The sequence below is a fragment of the Pongo pygmaeus genome, chromosome 18 (genome assembly GCF_028885625.2).
Source record: "Pongo pygmaeus isolate AG05252 chromosome 18, NHGRI_mPonPyg2-v2.0_pri, whole genome shotgun sequence".
NCBI classification, from domain to species: Eukaryota; Metazoa; Chordata; class Mammalia; order Primates; family Hominidae; genus Pongo; species Pongo pygmaeus.
In genome coordinates, this window is record NC_072391.2 from 78,070,357 (window position 1) to 78,097,592 (window position 27,236).

At 35.7% G+C, this 27,236-nt stretch overlaps 2 protein-coding genes across 3 annotated transcripts in view; one reads left to right on the plus strand and one right to left on the minus strand.

Moving 5' to 3' along the window:
* CDYL2 (chromodomain Y like 2) overlaps window positions 1-27,236 on the minus strand; it is a 217,850-nt gene that overhangs the window by 178,581 nt on the left and 12,033 nt on the right. The window lies entirely within an intron of this gene.
* Window positions 10,787-24,229, plus strand: LOC129015353 (large ribosomal subunit protein eL21-like). Its single transcript, XM_054453184.2, has one exon. It carries the CDS (start codon window positions 23,046-23,048, stop codon window positions 23,526-23,528), a length of 483 nt encoding a protein of 160 aa, XP_054309159.1. The 5' UTR covers window positions 10,787-23,045; the 3' UTR covers window positions 23,529-24,229.

Consider the following 27,236-nt stretch of genomic DNA (forward strand, 5'->3'; position numbering starts at 1 on the left):
AAAATAAAGGAACGAAGTACTGATACACGCAACAACATGGATGAACCTTGAAAACATTATGTTAAATAGAAGAAACCAGTCTTCTATTGTATGATCACACATCGCATGATTCCATCTACATGAAACATCCAGAATACACAAATCCATAGAGACGGAAAGTAGATTAGTGGGTGCTTAGGGCTAAGGGATGAGGAGGGTGGGGTGGCATACAGTGACAGCTAATGGATAGAGGTGTTTTTTGAAGGAGAAGGGGAATGATGACAACCATTCCAAAACTGATTATGATAATGCTGTACAACTCTGTGAATACACTAAAAACTACCGAATTGCATATTTTAAAGGGATAAATTGTACAGTATGTGAATCACATCTCAATACAACTTTTATTGACAAAAAAAAAAGAGAAGGTTCACAAAGGAGGGCATTCAAATGGCCAATAAAACCTAGAGAAAAATTTAACCTCTACTACCAAAGAAAAATACATTTGAAATGATAATCCATTTTTCACCTAAAATTTACTGAAGGCTAAAAATTTTCATAGTCACATGCAATGTTGACCAATATTCAATGAAAATGGCATTCTCCAATGTTGGTTGCGAAAATAAAACTTAGTTTCACATTTCTAGGGGAAAAAAGGACTGTAGTAAGTATCAGAAGTTTCTTACAATAACCCAATCCCAATACAACCCAATGAGGTAGGCACTACTCTTACTTAACTCCCTTTACAAATGGAGAAACTGAGGTTCCAAGAGGTGCAGAAATTGTCTGAGATGACACAACTAATAACAATGGGACTGATTCCAGATAGATCATGTATCTAACTGCCAATTCTAAGCTCTAGAAAATGAGGCAAAGCTGCCTCTCCAAAAAGAAAGTGTAAAAACCAACATCACAAAATGGATAGTAGCATTTAAAAGGAAGAAAGAAGTGTCGGCCACACAATCCTTGCAGGTGTAAATCACAACAAAACACTGGCTAAGCACTGACTGTATACCAGGCACTGGTTTTTACAAATACTGACTCATTTCATTTTCACAACAGCCCTAAGAAACAGGTACTATTATTGCCCCCATTTTGCAGATGAATAAACTGAGGCACAGTGAAGTTAGAAAGCTTGCCAGTGCTGACACTGGTCATTGCAGACCTGGGCTGCGAACTTATCAGTGTGGTCCCAGAACCTGCACATTGCTCACATACACACACACACCATACTGCCTCTCAAACTCTCCCAAATGGCAGTGACAGATAGAAGAACATCAGCCCTCCACATAGTAGAACTTTTCCCCAACTATACAGCAAATACGTAGACAGATTTTTCCTTTGATTCTCCAATTAGCAAACCACATCAAGGAATACCCCAACTGCATTTTTGCAAGGAATTTTTCAAAGAACTCTCTGAGCCTATTTTACTTTGGAGACACTAAATATACTAAGCTGCATTTCTCAGGGAAGGAGAACTTAATTTCAGTTATTACTTTTAATAGGCATTTAATGCAATAGTGAGAATACCTGCAGCCATTTATTCTGGCATGAGGCTTTCACTGCATACAGATGCCCCCACTAAACTTCATTTACAAAAAACGAAATGATCTAAATAAGGGGCCATCAGGTGGTCATAAAATATGAGCACCTAATGGAAAATAATTTTGTTTCTAATCATTTCTTTTGTGCTCAAGGCATCCCAAAAGACTTTTCAGACAGTGAACAAGGTAGACAAGGCATAGAAGGTGGAAGCGCCAAGGCTATGCATGCTATAAAAGCACGTGTCTATGCAGTCACAGGATGCTGGAGAATGCAACTGAAATGCCAGCTTGTGGCAGAGTAGTCATTCTGCCAATATTCACTGGGTGCCTACTATATGCCAGGCACTGAACAATCTCAAGCTTTTGCTAAAAAGTATGAAAACGAGCTGTGGTTGAGTTGTCACCAAGTGGCACCTTGTTCACTGTGGCGTGTCACAGTCTTGCCTCTGTCTGCTACTGCAAATATTAGTGAAAATAGCTTCTCTGGAGCACCTTTATGGATGCAGGGCTATATGAATACTGAGCTCTTAAAATGAATTAACCCATGTAGTCTTCCTATCAATCCTGTTTGTTAGACCATTTCTACTCTTCCCAGTTCATACAAGCTAACACCAGGATTCTGAAAGGCAAAGCCCATTCCCCCATTGCCACACCAGTAACAAGAGAAACAGTTTGAACCCTAGCCTGATGACTTCACAGCCCATGTCCTTCTTAGTAAGTCAAACAGCCACACTGTGGCCAATGAAGGGAAACAGAGCGTGCTAGAGATCCTGACAATATCCTAAACTTGGAATTCCCCTCCATTCCCTCTCTCTCTCCCTATTCACTGGCCATCAGACCTGGCTTCTAAATATCTCCTGAACTTGGTCCACTCATCACTATCCCCAACATCAACACCTCAAGCATTTCTCACCTGCACTAACCAGTGTCCATGTGTCTTAGACTATTCAGGCTGCTATAACAAAATACCATCGACTGTATGATATGTAAACAATAGGAATTTATTACTCACAGTTCTAGAGGCTGGGAAGTCCAAGATCAAGGCCCCAGTGAATTCAGGGTCTGGTGAGGGCTCTTTCCTCCCAAACAGTGCTTCTAGCTATGTCCTTGCATGGCACAAGGCGTGATCAAGGTCCCTCTAGCCTCTCTATAAGGGTAGTAATCCCATCTACGTGGGCCCACCTTCGGGTCAGATTTCAACATATAAATTTTGGGGAGACATAGCTTCCTGGATGAGAAGGAAGTAATCTGGCTTCCTGGATGACATGTAGCATAATAGCATGGAATTAGGCCGCCTGGGTTCAGATCCTGCCTCCTCTATGCTGTACTAGCTTTGTAACTTGGTTTTTCAGTCTTTCAATGTTTCAGTCTTCATATCTGTAAAAGATGCTTTAGGATTAGAAGAGATAATGCAGATAAAACACTTAGAAAATGGCATATAATAAGTATCCATAAATATTAGCTATTGTTATTAGTACTATATTATGTACAACACCTATCAAAAACAGTTCTGACCACCAGCCTCCTACTTGAAAATATTCAAAGGCTCCCTTTTACCTCTGAATAAAGTCCAAACTTCCTAGTATGGAATAGAATGGCCTTCATCAAGCAGGCCCCAAATACCCATCACATATCATCAACCACAGTCCCCCAGTCCATGGGCTACAGCCATGCCCAGAGCCAGTGACTCTACATTTCACAAGTTAATGAAAGAAATGGAGGAATTTCAGTGCTTAGGAGCACCTGCATTCTGGGATATGATTGCATTCTAATCAGCTGTCATTTATTAAATCATTATGCGATTGAGAGGATGGGTCAAAAGGCTAGGAGACTAGAAAACTATTAGCAAAAGCATGAGTTAATGGAGGTGATGCTGAAAGCCAGCATCTATTGAGCACTCACTATATGCAAGTTAACTATACTACAGCTTAACAAGCATTGTCTCAACTAATTCTCAAACTATAAAAGGTGGGTATCATTATCATGCCTTAGTGTTAGCCAAATAAAAGAAGAGTTACTCTACTGCTAGCTCCCAGTGAGGACAGCCAAGTCAGTTAGAGAATGGACCCTGCACTCACTGATATTAGGTTGTCACCATGAACATAGGGAGGAACCTTCAGCAGACAATGTAAGCTTCTGGTCATGTCAACAGGAAGTATAAACTTCTCCCAGCTCCCTTCCTCCCCAGCCTGAAAGATGTGAAAAGGAAACCAGTACTTTTATGGGTAGAATCTCAGTTCAACTCCCAACACTGGGCAAATAGCATGCCTTTATATAGACGATAAAACTAAATAATAACAATAATAAGCTATTTGCATAGGTGAAATTAAAGAGACTAAACTGACAAAGAATCAGATTACTCATTTCCTACTACTAAAAACAAAATCAGACTTTAGAAACTACACAACATGTATTCTTAATGATACTGAGAATACCACACCCATGAAATGGAAATAAGGGTTTAAGAATAAGAGGACTACACAACTTTAAAATGAAATGGATTTTTCTGCTCATTTATATTAGAAAGTGTCAGGTTTTACAGAAACAACGAAACTACTTTGCAAAATAAATGGAGTTAGCAATGGTCACTGCAGAAAACCGAATGTGTTAATTAAAAGACTAGTTAAAACAATTGTCTGAGAATTAAGGATGAAGAAAAAATGACAGGCAAAATGACAGAAATATTAAAAAGTATCTCCAGAAAAACTAAAATATATTAAGCCACGCAACATGAGTTAATAAAGTAATAATCAATGGTATAATTCTGAAGGACTTTACTGCAGACTAAAAGATTAGGTACCAAGTTATGTTAATGAAAACTCTATACCTGGATATATACTTCAGAAAATTATGTATTTAAAAGGTAAAGAAGAAATTTTACAAGAACCAGAAGGAATTATTCATTTTTTAAATCATGTTAGTATCAGACTTCTCCTCCACACCATGGTTTTCAAAGAAATAATGTGCAACAAAATCTTCACAACCAGCCAAGCTAAATATTGTACGTAGAAAAACAAAAAAAAACACATTTTATATTTTCAGATCTGCAAACGCCCAGAAAGTATATCACCCATATATTTTTCCTGCCCACAAAAAAAATAGAATTATACCACTGACTACAAAGTGAACTGAAACAATAAATTCAAAAATGGGGCAGATGTGCCATAAAATAATTCATGATAAGCAAAGATAAATGTAAAATTTAGACTTGATGTCTAATTCTTATCAATGTCGCTATATAAAAGCTAATTTCTAATTCTTTTAAATAAGACATATAATACTTTTAAATCTACAGAAAAATATACAAAATCCTGTTATGCCATCAAAAACTAGGGAAAAGATTAGACACAACCACTAAAGATTTTGTCTCATTCTTAAAAAAGTAAAATAGAGGAAGAGAAGAAATTAAACAATTACCCAGCCAAGATCTGGGAGAAAATAGAAAGCCAGGAAATGAATCCAGAATCAGAGCCACTGGAGGACATTTTCTAAACCAGAAGAGTCAGCTGAAAGGTGACAAAAGTTGGGAATACTGGGAATCCCACTGGGACCCTGAAAGGCTGCACTCTAGGAGTAAGGGTAAATGGTAAGTAATCCAAACTCATAAAGACCATTTCCTAGTTTTGATTCATCTGAATTCCCCAGAAAAGAATCTCCATCTTTGTAAGCAGTTTAAGATGATCCTGTATTTCTCCACTGTCTGATAAAGGCAGATGAAAATCCAATCTATAGAAAGTAAAACCACACTAGGCCTCAGTTCAGTTCTACAAATATTTCTTCCAAATGCAATGTCAAGTATACAATCAAAATAAAACCGACATGTATGACAAGAAGATGAGAACTGGCAAAAATAGCCCAGGGTCTACAGGGACTCCAGATGTTGAAATGTCAAACACACACCTTAAAATAAGGATGCTTATTATGTCCAATGAACTAAAAGTCAACAATGAAATTTCAACATACAAATGAAGACTGGCCAGTGCAGTAGATCACGCCTGTGATCCCAGCACTTTTGGAGGCTGAGATAGGCGGATCACTTGTGATCTGGAGTTTGAGACCAGCCTGGCCAACATGGTGAAACCCCGTCTCTACCAAAAAATACAAAAATTAGCCCGGTGTGGTGGTGCACACCTGTAATTTCAGCTTCTTGTGAGGCTGAGGCAGGAGAATCACCTGAACGCAGAAAATCACTTGAATCCGGGAGGCAGGGATTGCAGTGAGCCAAGATCACATCACTGCACTCCAGCTTGGGTGCCAAAGAGTGAGACTCCATTTCAAAAGCAAAAAAAAACGAAAACTAAAAAACTGCAGAGCAGATTTCTAGAAGTAAAAAATATAATGCCCAAAATTAAGGCCTCAAAGAAAGAGTTTTAAGACAAACTAGACACTAGAAACCAGATTTAAAAAATAGTGGATTATGTAAACTGAAATAAGAAGGAAAGAGAAAAACTGCTTAGGAGACAAAGAGGATACAGTGATGAAGATTAACTGCATATGAAGTGAACACCAGAAGAACCAGGGAGAGTAAGGAGAAAGAGGAAATGGCTGAGCATTCCCCTAAATTGATGGAAAATATTAACTTCACAAATTCATGTAGCCCCACAAACACCATGGCAGCCAGAAGACAATGGAATGTCATCTTCAATCCACTAAGGAAATAACTGCAGTCCGATAATTCTTTACTTCATGAAAAAACATCCTTCAAAACTAAATGTGAAATAAAGCTTTTTTAGGCAAATAAAAATGAGGAAAATTTTACTAAAGGTAATAAAAAAGAGTGTTCTTTAGAAAATAATTTCAGGTAGAAGGCTGGACATGGAGGGTGAAGTAAAGACACAAAAATGAAAAACTGGAGAAAGTCAAAAGAATAATAACAATGTCCAATGGGGCTTAAAATATACAGAAATAAAACACTCAAAAACAATAGCACTTAAGACAAATGTGGATAAACTGGATTAAAGATGTCTAAGGTCTCTGAATTGTCTGGGAATAGTGCAAATTACCAATTTTTTTTTTTTTTTTTTTTTTTGGAGACGGAGTCTCCCTCTGTACCCCACGCTGGAATACAGTGGCACGATCTCAGCTCACTGCAACCTCTGCTTCCCGGGTTCAAGTAATTCTCCTGCCTCAGCCTCCCAAGTAGCTGGGACTACAGGCATGTGCCACCACGCCTGGCTAATTTTTGTATTTTTAGTAGAGATGGGGTTTCACCGTGTTAGCCAGGATGGTCTCCATCTCCTGACCTCATGATCCTCCCACCTCGGCCTCCCAAAGTGCTGGGATTACAGGTGTGCGCCACTGCGCCTGGCCCAAAATGCCAATTAAAATTAGAATTTAACACAAGTATATATATTGTGATTTCTAGAGTAACCACTAAAAGAAAAGAAAAAATAACAGAGAAAATGGAATAATGTTCTCAGTCAATAAAAAGTAAGGCATGAAAGTAGAGAAATAGGAACATAGAATAGGTGGGACAAAAAGAAAGCACACAGTGCAATGGTAGTTTTAAGCTCACATATATGCATAATTATATTAAATATAACTGGTCTAAATATTCCAATTAAAACATAAAGGTTATCAGACAGAATTTTTTAAACCTAACTGTATGCCATTTACAAAGATACATGTAAAACATATGCGTACAGAAAAGGTGGAAAATAAAATGACAAAAAAAGAAATGCTCTGCAAATTTTATTAAAAGAATATGATGTAGCTGTACTAATATCAGATATTCTTTAAAGCAAAAAGTTTGACTAGAGTTAGAAAGGAGAATTTTTTATAATGGCAAAAGGATCAACTTCCTAGGAACATGGAAAAGTTATAAATGTGTATGCACTTAATATCATAAAATATATAATGTAAAAATTGGCAAAACTATACCAAAATACAAAATGTAAAAATTGACAGCATTTCAAGGAGAAATAGACATATCCACAATCAGAACAGAGATTTTTCACACATGCCTCTCAATAAATGATAGAACAATCAGACCAAAAACGCAGCAAGGTTAAATATCTGAATGCACAATTAATATAAAATACACAATCTTGACCTAAAACACACATAGAATGCTGTGCCCAACAGCTGCATGCATGAAACATTTACAAAAAGTAGCCCCATACAAGGTGATAAGGCAATTCTGATACATTTTAAAGTTAAATATCAGAGTATGTTCTTTAATGATACAATTGAAAGAACAATAAAATAAAGATGACAGAAAATCTTCATGTTTGAAAATTAAGAAATATACTTCGAAACAAAAATGGAAATTAGAAGTGTTTTAAACTCAATAATCATAAAAGATTATATATTAAAACTCGTATGACATACTTAAAGGCATGCTTAAATTAAAATGTATAGTTTTAATTTATATATTTAAGAGCAATGGCAGGCTGAAATCTAATGAACTAAACAACCATGTCAAGAATTTTTTAATAAAACAAGCACAGAAAAAGTAGAATGAAGAAAATAATAAAGATAAGAGCCTCAGTTTAGTTCTTCAAGCAGATAGGTTTATAGAAGCAAGGAAGAGAATATTAAGAACAAACTTTATGTATATGGGAGCTCTGGGGTGTTGGCAGTGTTCTATAAGGTGAAGATTTGATAATGAAACAGGTATTTACTTTATAATTCATTAAAGTGCATATTTATAATTTTGGCAATAAATAAATGCATAAAAGTAAAGGAAGAAAAATACACAAGAAAAATAACAGAAATCAGAAGTGACAAAAACAAAGAAAATTTATTCGATACATACACATAAACAATGGAATACTATATAGACTTTAAAAAGAAGGAAATTCTGTCATTTGCAACAATACAGATGGAACTGGAGAACATTATGCTAATAAGCCAGGCGCTGAAAGACAAATGCTATGTGATCTTACTTATATGCGGAATCTAAAAAAGTTGATCCCACGGAAACAGAGAGGAGAAAGGTGGTTATCAGAGAATGGGTGGGGGAGGATGGGGGAAGGAAGGTTGATCAACAGGTGCAAAGCTTCAGTTAGACTGAAGGTATATGTTTTAGTGATCTACAGCACTGCATTGTGACCACTGTTAATAACAATGTATTATATATTCCAAAACTGCTAAAATAGATCTTTAATGTTCATACCACAAAAAAATGATAAATTGGTGAGGTAACAGATATGTTAATTAGCTTGATGGAATCTTTCTGTAATATGTATATATAGATCAAGACATCATATTGTACCCCATAATAAACATAATTATTATTTGTCAATTAAAAATAAAAAATAAGTGTAGCAGGAGGATATTATTTGGGGCAAATCTGAAGAGTATTTTCAACACTTCATAAGATGAAACATAGTATACTCAAGGTCAATAGGAAGGTCAGAATGAGCAAAGCACAAAAAATAAAGGTAAGAGTAGTAAGATACATGAAGAGGCCAGGATAGGAAGGAGAAAAGGCATAGAAACTGACTGAATTCAGCTAAATATTAAAAAAAAATGCCTTATCACCAAGTAGGACTTACTCTAAGACACAGAAGGTTAGCATTAAGAAATCTGTGAATAGATTATATCATCAAAAAGATTTATTTCTGTAGAAAGAAATATTATTCCAAATTAGGTTAACTATATTACATCTTCATTTCTTGAACATATAATTACATATATTCAACATAATTACATATGTTCAGGAAATCAGAAAAATGCCCATGCATAGTTCCTTTCTGAAAGAGCTACTATAAGAAATACTTCAGCATCTTGAAACGGAAGTCCAAGAAAAAGAAAACAATGGAATATATAAAAATATATTATAAGTGAAGATATAAGTAAATTTATATTTAAATCTAAATAATTGTTCATTACTTAACTATTATACTTGAGGAAATGTTAAAGATACAATGCTTAAGGAAGTAGGTATGATACAAAACCACAATAGCAACAAAAATCTGTATATACAGTTTAAATAATTAAATTAAAAGTTACGGGAAGGCGACTAGTAGAGCAGACATAAAAAAGTGTCTAAGGAGCTTGCCTTTTTCAAGGGGGGTGGGTTGTAACAACTAATTAATTCTAGACACTGGTAGAAAAAAATAGCTTCAAATATGTTTGTAAAGGATTTAAGAACAGCCATTACAAAAATAAGAAGCATATATATAACTACCAGAACACTTAAAGAAAACAGAAATAGCACAAATAATCCCACGGAAAGGAAAAAAGGAAAGAATGATCAACAGAAAATATAACATATGATGTCATAAATAATTTCAAGCATATCAATATTTGCAATAAATATTTGCATGGAAACCTATCAAATACATCTAGAAGGAGAACCTAAGACTTCAGACTAACTCTCATCTTATGGCAAAGCCAATGAAGATCTACAGAATTTACTTGATATAGTACTTAATAAGCTTTATTTAATAGGTATATATCTATATCTTAATTATGAATATATATTTATTTATATAAAATAAATATCAACTTTTGTGCTCTCCAGAGGCTTTGTATTTTTCTCAAACATCAAAATATTGGTCATACATTATTAGGTCACAAAAATTCAGTAACACTGCAAAAGAAGTTGCATATATGTCATAATCTCTGGTCATAATGCATAAAAACTTGAAGTTATATGCAACAAAAAAACAAACAATAATATTAATTTGATTATACAGCAATTTAAAAACACCCTCCCACGTTAATTCTTCAGTAAAAGAGCAAATTAGCAACTGAAAGTACATTTTACTTAGAAAAATACATATCAATTAGAAGACAACATAATGAAACTTCTGTAGTTTCTCTTTTAATTTTCAAACATCAAATGTGAAAATAGGTAAGTTAAGCATTCAATTCAACTAGCTAGAAAATTAAAAACAAATTAAGCCTGAAAAGAATAGATGTTTTGGAAATAATTTCGTGAATCTGTTATAATCTAGAAAAGATGAATATACACTAGGACTCAGGAATACCACAGCTAAGAATTTATCTTCAATAATCTTTGGCACGGATATACTAGGAAGGAGCTACAAAAAAATATTCATAGCAGCCCTGCTTGTAATATCAAAGCATGAAACAAAACAAGAAATTGAAATAATCCCAAAAGTATATTGATAATGGAATGTATAAATAAATTCCATACACTTCCATCCATCTTTTATTTATATATTATATACTGTAATTTTTGTATCTGTATATTATATATTTTAATATTTTGTGTATTTATATTTTAACGTACATTTGTATATTCTTATAGTGATAGTAACATGGATAAATCTTAAAAGCATAATGTTGAGTAAAAAAAGCAAGATGCAGAAGAATTCATATAATGGGATTCCGATTTCATAAATTTTAAAACCAGGAAAAATCAAACAACATATATTTTAGGGATGCATACGTATATATTATAAAACTTTTTTTTTTTTGGAGACAGAGTCTCCCTCTGTCGCCTAGGCTGGAGTGCAATGGCGCGATTTCGGCTCACTGCAACTTCCGCCTCCCGGATTCAAGCCATTCTCCAGCCTCGGCCTCCCGAATAGCTGGGACTACAGGCGCACGCTGCCAAGCCCGGCTAATTTTTTGTATTTTTTTTATAGGGACGGGGTTTCACTGTGTTGCCCAGGCTGGTCTCGACCTCCTGAACTCAGGCAATCCGTCCGCCTTGGCCTCCCAAAGCGCTAGGATTACAGGCGTGAGACACCGTGCCCAGTCTGTAAAATTATTTTTTAAAGTCAAGAAAATAAGCAGAAATTCAGAAGAAGAGTTAACCTCTTGGAGAGACGGAGGGCGTACACTGAGAAGGGGGCACACAAAGGACTAGAAAGATGTCCTTTTTTAAAACTATGTGTCTAGTACACTCAATATGATTATTAAATTATACATATATATTTTTGTTTGCATGTTATCTAGTTCATAATTAAAAGTAGAAAAAAAGTAAACAGATGAAGGAATGAATGATAAGTCAGAAACACTGAAACAGAGCAAGAAAAGACTACAATGCGAAAATAAAGCTAAAAATTGATTTTACTGAAAAAATCTATTTAAGAGACAAGCTTCTGGCAACATAAAAAATATGAAGAAAAGAGAAAGTACAAATCTACAACCTTAGGAAAGAGATGAAGGGTATAACCAAATATATGGAAGAGATATTCTGAAAATACATTTTGTACATTTTCAGATAAATGTTAAAATAAGAATAAAATGAATGATGTTCTTACTAACAGAAACTACCAAGAATTATTAAAGAAGTGAAAATATGAAAAAAATCAAGTCACTGAACATGCTGTCAAAATTGTCCCAAAAAAACCAGACACACAAAGTATCATAAACCAACTTATTCATAAAGAATTCCAGAGAAAGCTTAGTTGACATGTTACATAAGCTATTCCTAAAAATAGGAAAAAAATTAATCAATTAATCTCACGAAACCAGCATTAACTTGACATTAAAAACTTGATTAAATTAGCACATACAAAAAAAGAGATACTCAATACTAAAATTCTAAACACTCACAGCTGCTGGCTGAAACTTAGCATAATACTAAAATAAAAAAATGTATTATCAAGTGTGTGTGCTACTAAATATGGAAATTTTAAAAAAATCTGTTACTAAATTATATCTAGTGATAATGGAGAAGAGTATATGATCACCCCAGTAAGTATCAAAAATGAATGTAATAAAATGTAATATCCATTCCTTGTTAAGAACAAAAAACAGTAAACTAGCCGTAGAAACTTTAACAGGAAAAATAATATCTACTTTATATCAATAGCCACTTCTTTAATTCATGGTGAAACAAAAAGCAGTTTCATTGAATGAGAAACAAGAAACATGAATACTGGCTATCACACTATAATTTAGCATTTCTGAAAATTCTAGCTAATAAAATAAGAGTAGAAATATATATAAAATTATAACTGACAGAAAGACAGGTAAGATGATATAATTTAAGGATGATATGACTATCTTAAATTCCAAAAGGAACTGAATGATAAAACCCTCTTCACAAAGGCAACAAAACTCTAAACTATCTATCAAACTTAGGATCTATATCAAGAAAACTAGAAAACTTTCCTAACACATACAAAAGAAAATATTTTGGGGAGAAATATTATGCTCTTGAATCATAAGACTCACTATCACAGAGGTATCAACTTTATCCAAAGTTACGTATAAGTTCAGTGCAATTAAAAGAAGTACCTCATCTGAAAACTTTATCAACAGAAATAAACAAAAAATTTTGGAAACAAATGGACTTGAATTACCAAATAATAAAATGTGTTCTAAAAGCACAATAATGGAAATTGTAGAACAGAGTAGAATGCCTGGAAACAAACTCATATTAATATGTTACAATTTCATCAATGACAAATCTGACATTTCAAATCAGAGGGAAAATAATGACTCATTTAATAAGTGGACTGAAATGAAAGATCAACAATCACAGAGACCATATCCCTACTTCACATAATACAGCAAAACAAATTCCAGCTATATTAAATTTCCACTAAAATGGGCAAAAATTATGCCATAAAAGACTAAGAATAAATGCTTACATATTTTGTCATGAGGATAGCCATCCCCTCACTCCAAGGAAGGAATGTAGGAAGAAAGGAAGGAAGAAAGGAGGAAGGGAGGAGAACAGTGAGACGAGAAAGAAGCACAAAAATATACATTAATCTGTCATAAAAGTTTAAATTACTGTCCTTTAAAAAATCCACAATAGGCAAAATGAACAGCTATTCAGAATGAAAAGTAAGTATTTTTGTTAATGTATGTGACAGACAAGAAATAAACCCATTAATGTTTTAAAAATCTTTCTATATCAATAAGAAATGAAAAACACCTCTCAAGTTGCATTTTTTAAACAATAATACGAGTAGTGCTGAGAGCCTCATGAAATAAACATGTCTGTTATTGCTAGCAATATCCTTCCTGGATGGCAAGCACATCATTTCTGGAGAGTAATTTGACAGTATTATCAAAAGTCTTTACCAAGGGCATACTCATTGACCTTCTACATCTAGAAATTTATCATAAGAAAATAACAGCAATATATACAAAGATTTGTAGAGAAAGCTTATACCCCTGTTTAAAATACTGAAAATTTCGAAACAAACCAAGTATAAAATCTAATATAGTAAAACAAAGTGATAAAATATATGGTACATCATATTAAAATTATGTTATAGAACACTATTAAATAAAGTAAGGAAATACTTATATTGTTAAAAACAGTTGCAAAAATTGTATGGCCAATAATTGTATACATGTAGTTAATACATACACATTTGGAGACTCCTTATGTAAGTGTAAAGACAGACTAGAAGGATATACATCAATGTTAATGGTGAACACTGCTAAATTAACAAATTATGAGTAAAATGTGTTTTCTTTTCTGTATTTTCTATATTTTTTAAATTTTTGATAGTGAACATGTATCTGCTTTATAATCTGGTTTTTAAAATATACTTATTAAGAAGGCACATAATGAAGAGAAGAAAACGAGTTAAGATAGTAGAGAAGATGACACATGAACACCTATGACTGTATCTGATTTCAAACCTCCAGTCCCAAAATTCATATAATCTAAGGACCTGAAAACAATCTTATAAAGAAAGTTGTAAAACTGTGATCAGAATTTTTTTTAATCATGAAAAATAAGGCTTGCATGCAGAACGGAAGCACTCTGATATTACCATTCTACAAACTTCTAAAAGATTTCTGTGAATTCTTTGTAAAAATTCTAAAATGCATTTTTTAAAGGTCAGATTTTGGGTGTATACAATAATGTGAAGTGATTTATCAATAACAACATGGAACTACTATAAGCAAGCCGTTCACACCAATCTCATTTCCTCCTATAACAGGATATGCAAGGCTGTACATAAGGAAAATGATATAGATGCACAATATCTTTTTTTTTTTGGAGACAGAGTCTCGCTCTGTCACCCAGGCTGGAGTGCAATGGCACTATCTCGGCTCACTGCAAGCTCCGCCTCCCAGGTTCACGCCATTCTCCTGCCTCAGCCTCCTGAGTAGCTGGGATTACAGGCACCCGCCACCATGCCTGGCTAATTTTTTTGTATTTTTAGTAGAGACGGGGTTTCACCGTGTTAGCCAGGATGGTCTTGATCTCCTGACCTCATGATCCACCTGCCTCAGCCTCCCAAAGTGCTGGATTACAGGTGTGAGCCACCGCGCCCGGCCCCGATGTACAATATCTTAAAAGCATTTGACAAAATTGTCCACATCAGTTCGAATACTATTCTATACTACTATCAACAACATAAGGCTAATGTCAGTAAGAATAGCAGACTAAGGATCTCCAGAAATTCTCTCTCCTCCACAAATGCAAGAGAAAACTGGAAAAAAAGTGTTGGAATCAACTTATTCTGACCTGTAGATGTTAATCAATCAAGAGGTATTTGTTCAAGAAAAATGGCTCAATCTCAGTAAGAACAGCAAGCTTTGTGATGTCTTAACTTACTCTATTTCATGACCAATACTCACTTTGTCCAAAACACTTCTCTATGTTACCTATGGTAAAGCCTAGAAATAATAAGCTCCCATAAAAAGGAAAGAGGATCCAAACAGATTTTCAAAATAACTTCAATAGGCTAAAAGTGGCAGAGTGAAATTTAACATAAATCATTACACGATACACATCACATCAGAAAACCAAAGAAAAGAACATGCTAGAAAAGGCCCCACATCCATTACTGGGAACTGTTCATATGAAAAGTCTGAGAAGTTCTAACTGACTTCAAGATTCCTATAACCCAATCAAATAACAAAATGATTTTTTTAAATACTAATATTGTTCAATCCATCAAGAAGACATAGCAGCTATAAACATATGTGCACCTAACAACAGAGCCCCCAAAATATATGAAGCAAAAAATTGACAAAATAGGAGGGAGAGACAGACCATTCCACAATGGTTGGAGACTTCAATATCCCATATTTAACAATAGACAGAACAACTAGACAGAACAGTAAGAAAACAGATGACTTGAGGAACACTGTAAACCTATTAGACCTAACAGATACATACAGAACATCCCACCCAACAACAGCAGAGCATACATTCTTCTCAGGTGCACATGGTATATTCTCCTGAATAGACTACATGTTGGGCCACAAGACAGGCTTTAATAAACTGTTTAAAATTTGAGGAAAAAAAGGAAATCATACAAAGTACCTTTTCTGACCAACATGGGATAAACCAGAAATTAATAATAGAAGGAAAACTGTAAAACTCACAAATATGTAGAAAATAAATGGCACTGTATTAAAACAACCAATGCGTCAAAGAAAAAAATCACATGGTAACTTAGAAAATATCTTGAGACAAAAGAAAACAAAACATACTAATACTGCAATATTTATGAAATGCAGTGAAAGGAGTGCTCAGGGGACATTTACAGCTGTAAACACCTACATTAAAAAAGAAAAAAAAAGACATCAATAACCTAACTGCACATCTTGAGTAAATTTTAAAAAGAGCAAATAAACCAAAAGCTTGTAGAAAGAAGGAAATAATAAAGATTAGCATAGATAAAGTAGAGAATACAAAAACAATAGAGAAAATCAAAGAAACCAAAGTCTATTCTTTGGAAACACCAACAAAATTAATAAATCTTTCGCTAGACTGACTAAAGAAAAATGAAGACGACTCAATGAGAAATGAAAAAAGAGAAATTACTACAGGCTTTACAGAAATAAAAAGAATTATTTTAAAATGCTATAAATAATTGTACACCAACAAACTGTATAACCTACATGAAATGGGAAACACAAACAAGCAAAACAGACTCAAAAATGAATAGAAAATCTGAATAGACCTATAACATGTAAGGAGATTGAATCAGTAATCAAAAGCCCCCCAACGAAGAAAAGGCCAAGACCAAGACTTCACTGATGATTTCTACCAAACATATAAAGAATTAGCACCAATTCTTCTTAAAATCTTCTAAAAAGCTAAAAGGGAGGGTATACTTTCAAGCTCATTTTATCAGGCCAGCACTAACCTGATCCCAAAGCCAAAGACATAAGGAGAAAAAAAAAAAAAAAAAACTACAGGCCAATATCCCTGAGAATATAGATGCAAAAAATTCTCAACAAAATACTAGGAAACCAAATTCAGCAGTATGTTAAAAGGATCACACACCACGACCAAGAGGGATTTATCCCAGGAATGCAAGGGTGGCTCAAAACATGAAAATCAATAAATGTAATATGTCACATGAGTAGAATGATGGAAAAAAACACACAATCATCTCAATTGACAGAGAAAAGGCACTTGAAAAATTCAATACCCTATTATGATTAAAAATAAAATTTTGAAAAACTAGGAATAAAATGAAACTCTCTTAACATCATAAAAGATAATTAAGAAAACGCACAGCTAACACCATATTCAGGTAAAAGACTGATAGCTTTTTACCTAAAATCAGGAATAAGACAATGATGACCATTTTCTCCACTTCTGTTTAACACAGTACTGGAAGTTCTGCCTTAAACATGACACCAAGAGCAAAGGCAACAAAAGAAAACACAGATACAGTAGAATTCCTTAAAATTACAATTTGTGTGCATCAAAGGACGTTGTTAAAAGAGAGTGAAAAGACAACCCACAGGACAGGAGAAAATATTTTCAAATCATGTATCTGAAACTCAACAATTCAACAACAAAAAAACAAACACCTCAATTTGAAACTAGGCAAAGAAGTTGAATAAGTATTTCTCCAAAGAACACATACAGATGGCTAATAAGCACACCAAAAGGTGTCAACATCATTAGTCACTTAGGGAAATGCAATCAAAACTGCAATGAGATACCATTTCACAACGGCTAGGATGGCTATAATCAAAAAATAGAAAATAACAAGTGTTGGCAAGGACGCAAACTAAAATCCTCATACATTGCTGCTATGGATGTAAAATGGAAAATGGTTTGGAAGTTTCTCAAAAAGTTAAAAATAGAATTACCATGTAACTGAGCAACCACTCCTACCTACACAGCCAAAAGAACTGAAATCAAGGACTCAAACAGATACTGGTAAGCCAATATGCAGATCCACAATAACGGAAAAGTGGAAACAACCTATGTCCAGCAACGGATGAATGCATAAACAACATGTGGTATATTCAAAATACCATGAAATATTATTCAGCCATAAAAAGGAGTATATTAGAACTCTGATTTAATGAGTCAGATTACATGCTACATATATGTAACACATGCTACAACATGGCTGATTACATGCTACAACATGGCTGAACCTCAAAAACATTAGGCTGAGTTTTAAAAAGCCAAATAGAAAAGGCCATATGTTATACAATTCCATTTTTATGAAATATACAAAATAGGCAAAAGCCACAGAAACAGAAAACAGATGAATGAATGCCCGGGGCTGGGAAAATAGCAAGTGATACTTAATAGGCATGTGGTTTCCGCCACATAAAAAATGAACATTGAAAATGTTCTGGAACTAGACAACATTGTGAAAGTACTAAATGCCATTGAAATGTACATTTAAAATGACTAAAATGGAAAATACTATGTTATAGTGTATATATTTTACCACAATAAAAAGTAGTAAATATATGTAAGTACTTTTGACATCAAAAAATTCTAATACAACCATTAATACACCTATCCTGCTATTTTTCTTTTCTACTTTCTTAATATTTTTGCTTCCATTTAAGTTATTCCTTCTTTATGGTTTCCTTTCATTTTGTTGTTCTCTTTCTAACTTCTTGAAATGAACGCTGAATTTACTCTTCTTTGTTTTTAATAGACATGTTTAAAGTTATGAATGTTCCTCTATGTACCACTTTAACCCATTATCCAGAAGTTCTAAGACTACTTTTTTCATTCATATTATTTTTAAAAAATATTTATTCTGCAATTTAGGCTCTGGTTTTTCATGAGACTAAATTAACTAAAAGTAGTGTCCAAATTATGAGAAGTGAACTTTGCTGATGAACCGAGAATTATTCCCAGTAACACATTTAAAGTGGGATCTTAAGTTGTTTAGAGAACGTCCACGAGAGAAAATCAGGAGGGGAAATGGATAATAAACATATCAGGGTAAGAGCAGGAAAAAAAGATAGTGATGTTTAACCTGAAGGAAAAAGGTCTGCATTTCTAGTAGCCCAGAGCTTTCTGGAATACTTGAAAGACCTCCACAAACACCTCTTATGCTCTAGGTGCTGGGGACGCAGCAGAGACCAAGATAGATGTGACTCTGTCTTCAAGTATATAGTCCTTAAATAGTACAGAAACAATTGACTGATTACAATGATCAGTGCTAGAGAGAAGCTGGGCTGCCCCAAGAATATATCACAAGGAGGTCTATCCTGGTCTGGGGGTCAGGGAGGCATCCTTAGTGAAACAACTTTAGAGCTCAAAAGGGTAAGAGGAAACCAGGCAGGGCCAGAAGAGACAGCATGAGCAAAGGTCATGAAGCAAAGGATAGCTGCATGAACTAAAAAGAGTCAGTAAGTTTGGTACACAGGGAAGAAAAGGGGGAGTGGTGTTAGCCAAGCCTGGAAAGGTAGGCAAGGGCAAGATCATTAGTATACAGGACTTTTGTCCAAGAGTGATGGGAGGCTACTGAAGACTGGGAGAAAGGGTCATGCTCTTGAAGCGTATTCAAATAGGAAGAGAGGAAGTCAAATTGTTTCTGTTTGCAGATGACATGATTGTATGTTTAGAAAAACCCCATCGTCTCAGCCCAAAATCTCCTTGAGCTGATAAGCAACTTCAGCAAAGTCTCAGGATACAAAATCAGTGTGCAAAAATCAAAAGCATTTCTATACACCAATAACAGACAAACAGAGAGCTAAATCATGACTGAACTCCCATTCACAATTGCTACTAAGAAAATAAAATACCTAGGAATACAACTTACAAGGGATGTGAAGGACCTCTTCAAAGAGAACTACAAACCACTGCTCAAGGAAATAAGAGAGGACACAAACAAATGGAAAAACATTCCATGCTCATGGATAGGAAGAATCAGTATCATGAAAATGGCCTTACTGCCTGAAGTAATTTACAGATTTAATGTTATCCCCATCAAGGTACCACTGACTTTCTTCAAAGAATTGGAAAAAACTACTTTAAACTTCATATAGAACCAAAAAAGAGCCCACATAGTCAAGACAAATCGGGGCAAGAAGAACAAAGCTGGAGGCATCATGCTACCTGACTTCAAACTTTACTATAAGGCTACAGTAACCAAAACAGCATGGTACTGGTACCAAAACAGAGATATAGACCAATGGAACAGAACATAGGCCTCAGAAATAACACCATACATCTACCATCATCTGATCTTTGACAAACCTGACACACACAAGCAATGGGGAAAAGATTCCCTGTTTAATAAATGGTGTTGGGAAAATTGGCTAGCCATATGCAGAAAACTGAAACTGAACCCCTTCCTTACACCTTATACAAAAATCAACTCAAGATGGATCAAAGACTTAAATGTAAGACCTAGGACCATAAAAATCCTAGAAGAAAACCTGGGCAATACCATTCAGGACATAGGCATGGGCAAAGACTTCATGTCTAAAACACCAAAAGCAATGGCAATAAAAGCCAAAATTGACAAATGGAATCTAATTAAACTAAAGAGCTTCTGCGCAGCAAAAGAAACTATTATCAGAGTGAACAGGCAACCTACAGAATGGGAGAAAATTTTTGCAATCTATCCATCTGACAAAGGGCTAATACCCAGGATCTACAAAGAACTTAAACAAATTTACAAGAAAAAAGCAAACAACCTCATCAAAAAATGGGAAAAGGATATGAACAGACACTTCTCAAAAGAAGACATTTATGCAGCCAACAGACATATGAAAAAATGCTCATCATCACTGGTCATTAGAGAAATGCATATCAAAACCACAATGAGATACCGTCTCACACCAGTTAGAATGTTGATCATTAAGAAGTCAGGAAACAACAGATGCTGGAGAGGTTGTGGAAAAATAGGAACGCTTTTACACTGTTGATGGGAGTGTAAATTAGTTCAACCATTGTGGAAGACAGCGTGGCAACTCCTCAAGGATCCAGAACTAGAAATACCATTTGACCCAGCAATCCCATTACTGGGCATATACCCAAAGAATTATAAATCATTCTACAATAGCAAAGACTTGGAACCAACCCAAATGTCCATCAATGATAGACTGGATTAAGAAAATGTGGCACATATACACCATGGAATACTATGCAGCCATAAAAAAGGATGAATTCATGTCCCTTGTAGGGACGTGGATGAAGCTGGAAACCATCATTCTCCACAAACTATCACAAGATCAGAAAACCAAACATCACATGTTCTCACTCAGAAGTGGGAGTTGAACAATAAGAACACATGGACACAGGGAGGGGAACATCACACACCAGGGCCTGTGGGGGGTGGGGGGCTAGGGGAGGGATAACATTAGGAAAAATACCTAATGTAGGTGACAGGTTGATGGGTGCAGCAAACCACCATGACATGTGTATACCTATGTAACAAAACTGCATATTCTGCACATGTAACCCAGAACCTAAAGTATAATTTAAAAAAAAAGAAGATGAAGAAGAAAGTGACATGCTCAGAATTACCTTTCCAAACAGTCGCTTTAAATACATTGCAGGAATAGATGACAAAGAGGAAATGCTGGGAGTCTAGTTAAGAGACTATTGTTTCTTCCAGAAGAAAGAAATGAGTGCTTTGAACTAGAATGGCAGCAGGGGAAATGAAGCCAGCCAGGAAATGGAACTGAGAGGTCTTGGGGACGGAATTCATTGTTCCTCAGGTAGAAACTACATAAGAAGGCAGACTTTGGTACAATTTATACCAACAGCCAGTACTTCCATGCCAAAATGGAAGAGACTGCCCTTCAAAGCAAAGCACTCCCTTCCTTAGGAAGTTTCCTAGGAGGTACTGGGTGATCATAAGGTTACATACACTGGGTGAGAAATTAGACTTGACAGCATCTAAGACACTCTGACCTCTCTTGGTTAAAATCAACAGAAGTGTCAGGTCACCTAGAAAATTCAGTGTGAAACACCTAGGATAGATATAAAATATGTTCATTCTCTCTCTCCTCTCTCTCTCTCTCTCTCTCTGTGTGTGTGTGTGTGTGTGTGTGTGTGTGTGTGTGTGTATTATCTCAAATCTCAGTTTTCCTCTCTATTCCAGCTGAGTTTCTCACAGAAAACCATCACGGTAAACTACCGTCAGTGTTTTACTGCTTGTCATTAGGTGTTGAAAAATAGTTTCATATATCTCTTTCTAGTCTTTTGTATTTCTTTACGTATTGAAGTAAATGGTTTTACTCACTCGAACATATTATCTTAATTTTAGTAAAGATTAGTAATGTGCATGCTCTGGTAATATTTTTAATGCCAAGCATGCAGACATATTTGCTAGAATCTGGGATTATCTGCCTTACCCATGGGAAGTCTAGGCATCCTGAGCACAAACCCAAATAACCAAGGCATCACAGTCCACCAGGTACAAAACTTAAGTACAGTACATGGTAGTAAAGGAAAAGTTTCAGAAACATTATCCTGCCAATTCCAACCGTGAAGGAATGCAAGCACCATGCCAAATGAAAGAAAAAGGAAAAAAAGCACATGAAAAAAATGCACTGAGGCTCATAAATATGCTAAAAGGACAAAATTAGACTGACCAAGAAATGTTACCAACTGCTCTCAAAATCAGAGTCTTCTCACTGCTAAAGTTGAGTAAAAGCCAACCAACACGAAGAAGACCAAGACTTAAATGGTTTCCACCATCACAATTACTAAGATGTGCAGAGTCATCACTTTTTGTGAGTCAGCATGGCTTAAAGTAGTATTGACAAACATCCATTCAGACTCAAAGAGATGCTTTCCCATCCTGATTAACTCATTCACAAGAACTCCTTTACATACCAACACCAAAGCTGCCCTGTGCAATCCCTCTCTTGAACAATACAACAGACACCTGTTTTTGTGCCATAAGCACGGAAAACCAGGAAGATTTTCTTTTTCCTTTTCTTGTTCTTAGTGTAACACTCATTGACCTATACCTGGGATTCTGTGGAAAGCACAGGTGCAAGACAGTGCTATGACAGAAGTAGCATCTGCCAACAAAAGGACAGAATTTAGAAGGAAAAGCATAGGCATTTTATAATTTATCAAGAGATGATTAGAGGCACCTAGGATGACTGGCTTAAATGTTGGTTCAACAGTCTGGTGGCTGCGAATTAATTTATGAATCATAAGATGGAGATAATTCTAGTACCCATCTCATAGAAAGGATTAGATGATAACATACATGTGAAGAATTTACCATAGTGTCTGGCACATATTAAATGCTATTATTACTGTTTTTATTATGCCCTCATCAAAGGACTAATACCCAGAATCTACAAAGAACTCAACTCAACAAGAAAAAAACAAACAACTATGACTGTTTTGTTTGTTTGTTTTCAACCATTAAAAACTGGGCAAAGGCCTTTTCAGCCGGAACGGCCATCTTCCAGTAATTTGCCAAAATGATGAACACAAAGGGAAAGAGGAGAGGCACCCGATATATGTTCTCTAGGCCTTTTAGAAAACATGAAGTTGTTCCTTTGGCCACATATATGCAAATCTATAAGAAAGGTGATATTGTAGACATCAAGGGAATGGGTACTGTTCAAAAAGGAATGCCCCATAAGTGTTACCATGGCAAAACTGGAAGAGTCTACAATGTTACCCAGCATGCTGTTGGCATTGTTGTAAACAAACAAGTTAAGGGCAAGATTCTTGCCAAGAGAATTAATGTGCGTATTGAGCACATTAAGCACTCTAAGAGTCGAGATAGCTTCCTGAAACGCGTGAAGGAAAATGATCAGAAAAAGAAAGAAGCCAAAGAGAAAGGTACCTGGGTTCAACTAAAGCGCCAGCCTGCTCCACCCAGAGAAGCACACTTTGTGAGAACCAATGGGAAGGAGCCTGAGCTGCTGGAACCTATTCCCTATGAATTCATGGCATAATAGGTGTTAAAAAAATAATAATAATAAAGGACCTCTGGGCTATTAAAAAAAAAAAAAACTGGGCAAAGGACATGACCAGACATCTCTCAAAAGAAGACATACAAGTGGCCAAAAATATATATTAAAAAATGCTCAACATCACTAATCATCAGAGAATTCAAATTAAAATCACAATGAGATATCATCTTACACCAGTCAGAATGGCTTTTATTAAAAAGTCAAAAAAAAACAACAAAGTTGGCTTCGTTGTGGAGAAAAGGGAACACTCATACACTATTGGTGGGAATGTAAATTAGTTCAACCTCTATGGAAAACAGTATAGAGGTATCTCAAACAGCTAAAAACAGAACTACTGTTCAACCCAGCAATCCCATTACTGGGTATCTACCCAAAGGAAAAGAAATCATTATATTAAAGAATCACCTGCGGGGCCAGGCGCGGTGGCTCACGCCTGTAATCCCAGCACTTTGGAAGGCCGAGGTGGGTGGATCACGAGGTCAGGAGTTCAAGACCAGCCTGGCCGACATGGTGAAACCCCATCTCTACTAAAAATACAAAAATTAGCTGGGCATGGTGGTGGGCACCTGTAATCCCAGCTACTCAGGAGGCTGAGGCAGAAGAATCGTTTGAACCTGGGAGGCTGAGGTTGCAGTGAGCCAAGATCACGCCATTGCACTCCAGCCTGGGCAACAGAGCGAGATTCCATCAAAAAAAAAAAAAAAAAAAGACACCTGCCCTTCTATGTTCATCACTGCACTATTACAAGAGCAAAGTCATGAAAACAATTTAAGTGTCTACCAGTTGTTGACTGGATAAAGAAAATGTCCATGGAATATCATGCAGCCATTAAAAAAAGAATGAAATCATATCTTTTGCAGCAACATGGATAGAGCTGAAGGCCATTATCCTAAATGAACTAATAAAGAAGCAGAAAATCAAATACTGTATGTTCTCACTTGTAAATGAGTGATAAACAAAGGGTACACATGGACATAAAGGTGGTGAAAACAGACACTGGGGACTCCAAAAGGGAAGAAGATGTGAGGGGGATGAGGGTTGAAAAATTACCTAATGGGTACAATATGATGGGTACACTAGAAACCCAGCCCCCACCATTATACATGTAATACTTATGTAACAAACTAGCACATGTACCCCAAAATCTAAAATAAAATAAAATAATAGCAAACTCTATTGTAACTGTTTTTTACAATTATTATGAAGCATATTCAAGAAAAATAAGAAGTATCACTTCAACAACCTTTTTATGTAACACCTAGGATCAGAGATTAGGTTACTCCAAGAGATTACACAGCAATTCATTAAGTCAATAAGCTAACAGGACTTACACCAGCTTCCCAAAAAGCCAATACCATAGATGTGGCTACACAAGTCCCACGGGGGTGGTAATAAAATAAAGAAATACCTAAGATAGCAAAGACTTTGCCATCTCTGCCATGTGTGATAATCAAGGTACAAAAACAAGCTTTGTCTACACAACACCAAAATATACAGCAATTAAGAGAAAAAAAGGGTTTACAGTTTGAAGAAAGTCCATATATTTTTGCATCCTAAAGGCAGCTATTGTGTGGCTCCCTTCCTCTTTCTATTAAATACAAGATCTCACCAAAGTCTGCTTCACAGCTCTCATATATACCATATTCCTCAAAGTGAATGTCGTTTCAGGCAACAATACAGACAAGCAAATTAGCAATGTAAATATCAAGACATTCAAATTTTTTCCTTCCTTCTTAAAGTTACGGGTGCTTTGGATTCTGTTACTTGATCTGACTTCCAACAGTTCACAGACGAGTTTGGAATTCTAGGAAAAGTTTAGATATAAGGTGCTCCCCATAATATCAGTCAGGGGGGTAGGTCTCAGCCCCACTCTTGATCACCAAGAGAGCTAAACAAGACTCAAGGCTGTGCTGAGCCTCCCTGCCGTCCTCTGCTAAATCTTGCATAAGAAAGCGATAATGATGTCAAGATTTTCAAGGAGACTCTCCAGAATAGTTCAGGAAGATACAGTCTCTGTCTCATGTCCAACACACTTAGATTTCAGTGAAGGCAAATCACAAGTTTTAGCTTCTCAAGCATTTGTCTCCTTCAACAGAGTAAATGAGGCCCTCACTTTTGATCACCTGTTAGAGATCTCAGTGAAAGGCTAAGCAGACAACTTCAAAACTCTCATCCAACATCCAAGAGTTCTGCCAATTCCAAGATTCAACAATCCTCTCAATACAAGATTACATTTATTGATAACACAAAGCTGGATGCTTCTGGTGAGTTTGGCTTATAGGAAAACAATGTCCCATTATTTGATCCATAAAGACATAGGAAACACATTCAAGAATTAAGGAAAACTGAAAGATTGAAAATGGCTTTAAGCATCAGACCAAAGAGACTATAGAGATAACTGAGATGATTCCAACTTTCATATAAATGAAAGATTGAATAAATTAATTATTTCATTAAACAGATTGGTTTTTGAGTCTTGCACTGTGCTAGACAGAATCACTGCCCTCACAAAGCTTACAATGTAAGTGGGAGATTTAGAAAATAAGATACTACATATTCAGCTGAGTGCTATAACAAGAGAAAAAAAGGGTTCTACAGGAGCCCAAAGAAAGGGTGGAAATCTCCTGATAAGCTGAGGAAGCTTGCCAAGAATAACACATAAGCTGAGATCTGAAGTGAGTAAGAATTAAACAAGCAAAAATGTGACAAGGATTGGTAACGGAGAGTGTCCCAGTCATTTGGAAGGATATGATTAAAGGAGAGAGCACGGAACATTCAAGGAACTGCAAACAGATTTCTCTGGATTGAATACATGCTGTAAGCAGAGAAATAGGAGGAGGTGAGAAGGAGTCAAGCCACAAAAAGCTTATATATCACTTAAAGGCATTTAATCAGGAAAGAGACATAATAAAATGGACATTGTTGAAAGACTCGTGAGTATAGTCCAGAGAAAAATGGAAGTAGGAAGGGCTAGATGCAGAAATATCAGCTGAGAGGTACTAGAAAGACCCAAGCAATGGGAGTTTTCTCCTGAATTAAAGTGGTGAGAGTATTAAGGAAAAAGGATAGAGTCAAGAAATATGCAGGATGCTGATTCAATAGAACACGCATGGCATCTGGGCAAAACAAAGGAGGCTGCACTTCTACCTTGGGAACAGGTGGATGGGGGTGCTACTGAGGCTAGGAATCCAGAAGGAAGATCCTAACTTCAACTTTTGATATTTTGAGTTTAAAGAGCCCAAGTGAAGTTAGATACATAGTTCCAGAGCTCAGGAGAAAAATCCAGGCAAATGTCCAAGACTTGGCAATCATCCATACAATCACTTTAGTACAATGAAAGAACAGAAGAACCCTGGGACAAAACCATGAGAAACTGCAATGTTTAAGGAACAGGCAGCAGGAGATGAGGACACAAAGGCAACTGAGAAGTGGAGGGCCATTCTAGGAAAATATTTCAAGAACAAGAGGTGGCGACCCAAAAGAAGTGACAGCCTCTGAAATATTTACCTATATGTGATCCTGTGCTGTGTGTTGCATGGGGAGTCAAAGGAACCATAAGCATGCTCCTAACACACGGCCAGTCTATCAGTTCTCACACCCAGGCTGCCACAAGAAGCTGCAAATGACAAGTGATGTTTTCAAGGGAAGCACCAACAACCAAAAGTACAACCAAGGTGACAGGTGTGTGTT

Coding starts and splice junctions, on each gene's coding strand:
- LOC129015353 (XM_054453184.2), top strand. CDS start 23,046: ATGATGAACACAAAGGGAAAGAGGAGAGGCACCCGATATATGTTCTCT.